The 9,076-nt window shown below is 29.1% G+C and overlaps 1 protein-coding gene across 1 annotated transcript; it reads left to right on the top strand.

Annotated features, from left to right (window-relative positions):
• Positions 1-3,145: 3,145 nt before the first annotated feature.
• Positions 3,146-8,891, top strand: LOC108840048 (uncharacterized). Its single transcript, XM_018612862.2, is given in 6 exon segments — positions 3,146-3,440; positions 3,443-3,508; positions 4,485-4,756; positions 7,867-7,960; positions 8,042-8,153; positions 8,481-8,891. Coding segments are annotated over 6 exon segments (822 nt in total). The 5' UTR covers positions 3,146-3,367; the 3' UTR covers positions 8,686-8,891.
• The last annotated feature ends 185 nt before the right edge of the window (positions 8,892-9,076 follow it).

Here is a 9,076-nt window from a genome sequence, read left to right as displayed (position 1 = left end):
TTAATACGGGTTTTAACTTCTGAAGTCGGAGATTTAGCACTAATGCACTATATATTATACATAAGGTTTTGTAGACTTACTATTTTATTGAATAAAGTCTGAACATTGTATTTTTGTAGGATGCATAATCTGTAGACGTCAACCTAACTGTGGATATGAACTATCATAGCTATATTCATCGATAATTGTATACGTTTATATATACCCATTTGTACGTTGTTTTCTGAAGAAAATCTCATTTGTACGTTGTTCAGTAAGTTAATGAAGATAAACGTTTGGTGATGAGCTTCTCTTTCTTAATTAATATGAACCTCAGTATAAATCCAAACCAAGAATAGATCGAATACCATTTAAATAGACAAATTATATATGGTCTGAGCTAGTTTATACTTCTATGTGTGTGTTTGTAAATAGACGAATATCATTCCTAATATTATGTGTGTGTTTGTATACGTATCAGTTCCATATTAAGGTGATTAAATTAAGTGCATTAAATCTTAAAGAGGATGGGTGAAAGATTCAAAAGATACGGAGTACTCACTGCTTTTTCATTTCTGGTCCCATATTAGGAACGGGTCGGATCTGGACACAGCCGAATGAAATATTAGTCTTGATGCTTACAAATTTTAGAAGTTTTTTATATTAAAATAGGCTCTTAGATATTGACATTGGTCCCCAAAATTTGTAGAGTTCTCAAAAATATATAAAACCCTATTAAGATGATTAAGTTAAATGCATTAAATCTTAAAAGAGGATGGGGTGAAAGATTCAGAAGATATGGAGTACTCACTGTTTCCCCATTTATGGTCCTGTATTAGGAATGGATCAGATCTGGACACAGCCGGATGAAATATTAGTCTTGACCCTTAAAATTTTAAAGATTTTTTTATATTGAAATAAGCTCTTAGATATTGACATTAGTCTCCAAAATTTTTAGAGTTCTCAAAATATTTTAAAACCCTATTAAGGTGATTAAATTAAGTGCCCTAAATCTTAAAAGATGATGGGTGAAAGATTCAGAAGATATAGAATACTCACTACTTCGTCATTTCTTGTCCCATATTAGGAACATATCAGATATGGACACAACCAAATGAAACATTAGTCTTGATTCTTAAAAATTTAGAGGTTTTTAATACTGAAATAGGCTCCTGAATATTGACATTGGTCCCCAAATTTTTAAAGTTCTCAAAAATGTTTAAAATTCTCAAAATCTCAGATCCAACCCTGATTAGAAAGTTAGTATATGTTTTTGTATTTGTTCGTTTCTTGTTGCCATTTTTCACAACATCCCCCCCACCCCCCACCCCTCCCCCCCCACCCACCCCCCCCACCCCCCACCCCCCACCCCCCCCCCCCCCCCCAACACCACTTTATCTCCCCGCACACCTGCAAAAATCAAAAATCTATCGAGAAAATCCTCATCTTTCACAATTCACACTTAGAACCCTATCCAGAATATACATTTACTAATGTGATGAAAAATAGGTCGGAGAAGAATCTTTGATAAGTCGAAAGTGTGATCAGTATGTTGCAGAACTAGTTTGATTATACCATAAAACCGAGAGTAATGATGTTGGTATTCTATTAGTTATAAAAGTACATAACTAATCACCTAGTGTAACTTAAAATAAAAACAGTTTTACTAATTAGTAATCATGTACGTACATAGTATTCAAATTTCAATATGTTGCCGAACTTGTTTGATTATACCATAAAAGCAAGAGTAATGATATTGGTATTCTATTAGTCATAAATGTATATAACTAATCACCTAGTGTAAACTTAAAATAAAAGGAGGGTTACTAATCATTAATCATGTACGTAGTATTCAAATTTCAAAATACGTACATATTGTATATGACTAATCTAAAAGTATATGTATATCTAGAAACTTTGGTGAAATAAAGAAAGATACATGCATATGTTATATTTGTAATTTTGTATGTCACAAGGAAAGAGACAGCGTTACTAGGGACTACCCGAGCTAATGATAGAGGCAGGAACACTTTATGCTGATGAGCTGTAGACAGAAGAGGAAAGGGGGCAACAAATCTCCAACTTGCAAGACAAAAATAAAAGACAATTCTTATATACAAATCAGAAGAGAAAGAATAATATTCTCCGTAAAGGAAAGCAATTGGCTTCAAACTAATAGATAGATTATTATCTTTCTATTGAAATAATAAACTGTTATCTTCTTTGTAAGTTTCCTTCATTCTATAAAAAATATAGCGTTTTAAAAGAAGCATTTACACAATTTGATAATTTAATATATCACAAATACTATGATAAAACTAATCACAGATAAATTCCGCATCAAGTTTTTAACATCGGATAATTAGTCTATATTTCGTATTTTAGTATTTAGTTAATCATATGCTCAAATTAGTCCGAGATATGTTTAAAACGATCACATAAACAAATGCAAATTAATTTTCAGTATACAGAAAAACTTTCTTTCTTTTTAACTTGATCCATAGTCTTGACCAATAGATGAGTCCTCAGCCACTTAATTTTCAAAACCTCCTTAAGTCGTTTCGAATCATCTTTTGAGTCTAAAACAAGAACCAATTGCCACAAACTCTTGCACATGACATGTCTGTCTCTTTGTCTAAGAACCACAATATACCTTGGAGACCATGTTTTACCTGGAAAACATATTTATAAGTAGAACATTGGATTCACACATTTTATTCAATCAACTCGATTACTTAACCCTTTTTCGATTACTTAACCCTTAATTTACAAATCCCACCTCCTTAGTCTTTTCGAAACATTTTTGAGTCTAACAGGTAGGAACCAATTGCCACAAATTATATCACATGACATGTCTCTTTGTCTTTTTTTTTTTGGTCTAAGAACTACAATATACACTGGAGACCATGTTTCACCTAGAAACACATATATTTATATGTAGCCTATTAAATCGGTAAAGGTATATATACATATGTGTGTGTATAATAAGAAAAGTATATACCTATCTTTTTCTATCAACAAGTATATATACGTATCTACATATAAATTTTAGATCTTGGAAAATCTCGATTTTATTATTATTTTATTAAAGTAGATGACAACTTTATGTTAAAAATGACAAAGAAAGTATATATACAGCCACCAAATTTTATCTAGTCCACAAGAATATTTCTCCCTCTTTCTCAAAAGAGAATATTTCTCCCTCTCACAACAGTCAACACAATCTTAAATAGAGTAAGTAAGAGAGCCAAGAGATTGGCCTAGGTTATGGGGGCAGCGTTACGTCGACAACTGTAAGAATTATATATTTATCCACAACTGAGAGAGAAGTATATACATTATAAAAGAAAAGGCGAGGAAAGGAAAGTGATCATATCATAAAGGACTGATGATGAGAAACGTAGGAAGTTCGAGCTCCGGCAGCAAAGGCATAGCGGCGGTGGTCGGCGTAGGTCCAAAACTAGCCGTTCAGTCGCTCAAAAGTTCGCACATGAAGGCTACACCGTCGCCATTCTCGCCCGCGATCTAGGTTTTAGTCCTCTCACTCTTTTGTATCGATTTCTCTCTACTTATACACACACACAAACATAAACTAGCAGAGATTCAATGTATATGTATGTGCCTTTTTCGTCTCTATATATTATATTCCAAAGAAGATAAAGAAATTGCGAAAATTATGTTAAAAAAAAGATATTGAAATTGCGGCAGTTTTCTTTTAAAAGGATTTATTTTAGATTTTTTTTCTTATTAGATATAAAGTCAAAGGTTCTTTCTCATATACTTTTTGAATGTAAATTTTGTTAGAAACATTTCAGATTTGTTTGATAAGATTTCGAGTTATACATCTTTTCATTTCTGTAGGCTTAATTGGTTGGCAACCAGTCTATATTTTTAGGGGAAATTTCATTTTACTGTGTAAGTTTTACTCTGAGTTACAGTGGTTGGTAAACTACGACATAAATTTTTCTTCTTATACATTAAATAACACACAGCAAAGAAGCTTTATCAGTTTCTGCAACATGCTAGCGGAACTAAGTTTTTTTAGAACATTGACTGAAAACTTATCTAATTAAATTGAAATCATTTCAGAATATTCGAAAAAAAATACTTTTTTGGTCTCAATGTTAAGAATTCGACAAAAATACTTGAAACAGTTGGAGTTTTATTCTTCTTCCTGTTCGGTAATGAAATGTTATTTACTTACCTGATTTCTATATAATATTATAAGATTTTTTTGTCCATTTTTGTTCGGTAATTGAAAAGTCTTTTTTTGGTGTAAATGCTAAATGTCCAGTTAAGTCTTACCTCTTTTATTCCACTTAATACCTTCTCTCATATTTTTACTCAAGCTTTTACCAGTCACAGTCACACTCACACCCATGTACCTAACTTATATTAATCAGAGAACGGTGCTAAATAGAAATATAATACTTTTCTTTTTGAGAAACAGAAATATAATACTTGAACCAATTCTCTTGATATATATGGTCGGCTAAATTGTGCAGGCAGGTTATCTCGAGTGGCTGAAGAGATAGCGAGAGAAGAGAAAGCGCAAGTGTTTGCTATAAGAATTGATTGTGCGGATCCAAGAAGCGTAAGAGAAGCCTTTGAAGGAGTGTTGTCCTTAGGGTTTGTTGAGGTTTTAGTGTACAATGCTTATCACTCTTCTTCTTCTTACACAAGTCACCATCCCACTTCATTCACCCACATTCCTTTCCAATCTTTTCATACTTCTATTTCTGTCTCCGTCTTCGCTGCATTCTTGTGCGCCCAACAGGTATACCTTTGTCTAAATTAAATACTTCAAATTACTATATGTATTTTATGGCGATTTTGTTATGATAATGTGTTTCGACGTATAATTTATCCACTTATGGAAAAAACTTGTTAGTATTATTGTAGTAATAGACTTGCAATATTTTGGTTAAAATGAATTAGATCATTTATGTCGTAACTATGAATTTATATTATATATAGAGACTAGGTAATGATCCGCACCTCGTGCGAAATGAGATTATTGATTTTATTATTTTTAAGATAATAAGATATTAGGTCTGTTTAATCTGGATATCGTTTCAATTTTAGGTTAGTTTGTTTGGTTTTTAATCTATTAAAATATAACAATCATTCTAAATCAATTTTTATTCTGTTTATTCAGTTAAAATGCTTGAGATTTTTAATAATTTTCAATGATAACCAAAAATTATTATTATTTATTTGGTTTCATGTTATATGAATTTTAGACTGTCCTAATGTCAAACCAGTGATTTCATATTATAATTTCTAAATGCATGGAAAATCAAATCAAATTTAGATAATAATTGAAAAAAAAAGAGAAAAGAAAAATATTAAGACAAATCATTTCATTACAATTTGGTCTATGCTGAATGAAAACATAAAAAAGAATATTTCATCTTCCAAGAGAATTAGAATCTTCACTATTTCGTTATATAAATGCTCACGTCAATGTGCATATATATGTAGGGTTGGGCAAAATATCTGTAAATTTTGATTTGATCCGTTATTTTTTTTATTCGAACAAAAAAATCTGGATATCCGTAGCTCTACGAAGAAAAGCAAATACTAATATGCAATATCCGTAAAAAACGAAGCAAATCACAAGAACTAATATTTTTAAAAATAGATATTCGATTAGATCCAATCTGTTATATGCTTATATATACACATATATTTAATGAATTATAAATAAGTTATATAAATAATATATTATATATAAGTTTTACAATATCTTTATTTACTAAATTTATTAAATTAGGTATTAGTATTCAAAAAAGTAAATAAGTTTTTTTTTTGTTTTTTTAATTTTTTTTTTATCATTTATTTATAATTAATTTATTTATTTTTATGGATCGAAACCGTTAAAATCTAATTTTCCGGATATCCGGGACACCGTATATACGGATGGCTACAAATCGAATCAGATAATTGATTATTTGGAATAAACGGATTAGATCACAAATACCTCTAAAATCTCGGATATCGGATTCGTGTCTACTCTTACATGTATGTGTATGTAAGAAAGTATATAAAGGTGGTTAATAAATATATAAAGATACCGTAATTAACATTAAAAACATTTTTATTCAAAATAACACATAAAGATAATATTCTATTAAAATTATTTAGGTAAAAATAAAATAAGTCTCGACATTAGTAATTTTCTTTTGTAAATTATCTTTTTATATGTAGAACTTTGTATAACCCGCAAAACTGTGCATGTGATTTTTATATTGAAAAACACGTAAAATAGTAATGCATTTATGTGGAGTTTGGCTGAGAAATTCTCTGCACGTGAAACGTCAGCGTATTCGTTCTCAAATCGCTGTAAGACTGTGACGTGGAAAACATAATATGAACACATTATATGAAAATACTTCTACTTTAATATATACAGGGGATTTAATAATTTGTTGATGTATGCTAGGTGTGTATAATATCTATCTTATTAAAATATAAACATTACCTTGGACTTAACCTTTATTTTGTAAGTTTTTAAATTAAATACACATTTCTACTATTTAGTTAAACCTACATTAAATCACTAATATTTTTTTATACTACTATCCATGTTTCCAAACAATATATTTATTTATTTATACTACAATCAGTGTTTTCAAACAACACTGTAATTAACCCTTTGTCCAAACAATACAAAATGTTAAATATTATCTTTTTATAATTTTAACAATTTTAATTCTAATTATTTAGATAAATTGTATAATTTAAAAAAATTCTAATAGTTTATAAAAAAAGTGAAAAATAAATAGAACTTGTGCATTTAAATAGTACAAAACATTTCAATCAATAATAATCAGTTAAATTACCCGATTATTTTATTTATTTCCTAAATAATGGTTATATAATTTTTTGAATAACATAATATTTTAATTGTAGCCATCACATAATATATATATATATATATATATATATATATATTTATATAATATTATACATTTTACAATAAATATACTAACAAAAAATAATTATGAAAAATGTTTAAATGTCTAAAGAAAAACAACACTAATTGTTAACAACAAATTTAAACCGATTATAATATAAACCAAATTATTACCAAGATATATTACACCAAACAATTATAATAAAATTAATTAAGCTATATAAAAGAATTACTATGAGTAAGACATACTTATAGTTTTTAACTATTTATAACTATCATTTTATCAAAATTTTGTAGAAACTTCATAATTTCATTAAAAAATCCAAATTAATGAAACTTTAAAATTCAGATTAAAAGGTGACAAATTATGAAATTATAAAAATTTAAATCAAATTAGATTACATATCAGTCATCTATCAGTTCAATATGTTAGTCTTGGGTTTTAGTGATTTTTTCTAAATATAAATATTTTAAAAAATATAAATTGAATTATGGGAACACTGTCGGATTAACCGTTTACCCCGGGTTTGGCTCAAATTTAAAAACACTAATTTAAATGAAAAAAAAAATTAAATACACAAATTCTTTTAAACTAACAAAATATTTATTATGTTATTAGTAAAACTTTTTATCATAAAATATTCAGCGATTGCAAAGTGCGGATCGAAATCTAGTTGTTTTTATTTTATGTGAGTAATCCTTCAAACTTTTTGATAAACTTATTCATTTGTTGAGGTACTAGTCATGTAAAATTTATTATAAAATATCATTTTTATTTTCTGTGATTTAGCTTTTAGTCTGTATGATATATGTAATATTGAGTGATCTGGACAATTCGATTTTTATGTAAAGGTTGACCCAAAAGAACATTAAAATAAAATTATACGTAAATATCATTTTTATTGTTTTTTAACTTAATAATTTTCTATTGTTGTAAGGCTTTAAATTCATTTGATTTTCTTTGTAAGGTTATTCCCGGGATGATGGATAAAGGGAAAGGAACTATACTCTTCACGGGTTGCTCGGCGTCATTGAATGGCGTTGCTGGTTTCTCCGAGCTATGTAATTCTCTTTTGGATATTTTAATATATGTATAACGAAAATATGCTTTTAATAACTAAAGAATATTTGAAAATGGAACAGGCTGTGGGAAATTTGCGTTGAGGGCACTTTCTCAATGCTTAGCAAGAGAATATCAACCTTTTGGAATACATGTGGCTCATGTTATCATCGATGGTGTGGTTGGACCTCCAAGGTACGTAAGTTATATGGTCATTAATTACATTATATATATATATATATACATTATTTATTTATTTATTTATACAAATTATCTACGAAGTAGGGATAATAATAGAAGACGAAATTAGAACTTTATCTGTATAGAAAGGTGTTTTCAACCTTTTCTACATTCCGCAAACGGCATTATTCTGATCCGAACCCACAAGATTCTAAGAATCGAATAAAGAACCTTTTCATTACCATTCTTTACCAGGAAAATTTTTTTAATTGGCACATTAAGCATTTGAAGATCTAAGAAAATAGCATCACATAACATAAATTCCGAAAAATGTACTTTCAGAGAAACAAACATCCCACTGAGAGGAGTGGTTGCAGAACAATCATACAACGTTAGAGGCGAAGATGGAGAAGGAGAAGGCGAAAGCTCGGGAGTGATGGGAATGGATCCTGATGTATTGGCTCAAACATATTGGAGCCTTCATGTTCAAGATCGGAGAGCTTGGACTCAAGAACTCGATATCCGACCATCAAACACAAGGTTCTAGTAGTTAAACATGATTTGATTCGATTAAAATATATATATATATATATGACTTGATTCTTCTGCTTTCTGATTTTTTTTTATTAAATGTTATTTTGGTCTTATGGTATGGTAAGTATGTGTGATCATTTGATATGTTTGTTCTTGCATTTGGAATGTAAAATACTAAAATATGTTATAAAAGGGTTGGTTTGCGATTGGTGTGAATGATCTGTCAATCTTATATCATAACTTTTGGATTTTTAGTTTGCATGACTTTAGGGATGATTTTTGGTCTTGTCGTGTAATGTTTGATTTTTATTTGTGGCGTTTAAGTTCAAAAGGGTACAAATAACTCCGTGTTTAAATTTAGGACACAAGAACGGATCCGACATGTCATGTGAATGGACATATAT

This window comes from Raphanus sativus, chromosome 2 (genome assembly GCF_000801105.2).
Source record: "Raphanus sativus cultivar WK10039 chromosome 2, ASM80110v3, whole genome shotgun sequence".
Classification (NCBI taxonomy): Eukaryota; Viridiplantae; Streptophyta; class Magnoliopsida; order Brassicales; family Brassicaceae; genus Raphanus; species Raphanus sativus.
This window is presented reverse-complemented; position numbering and strand designations above follow the sequence as displayed.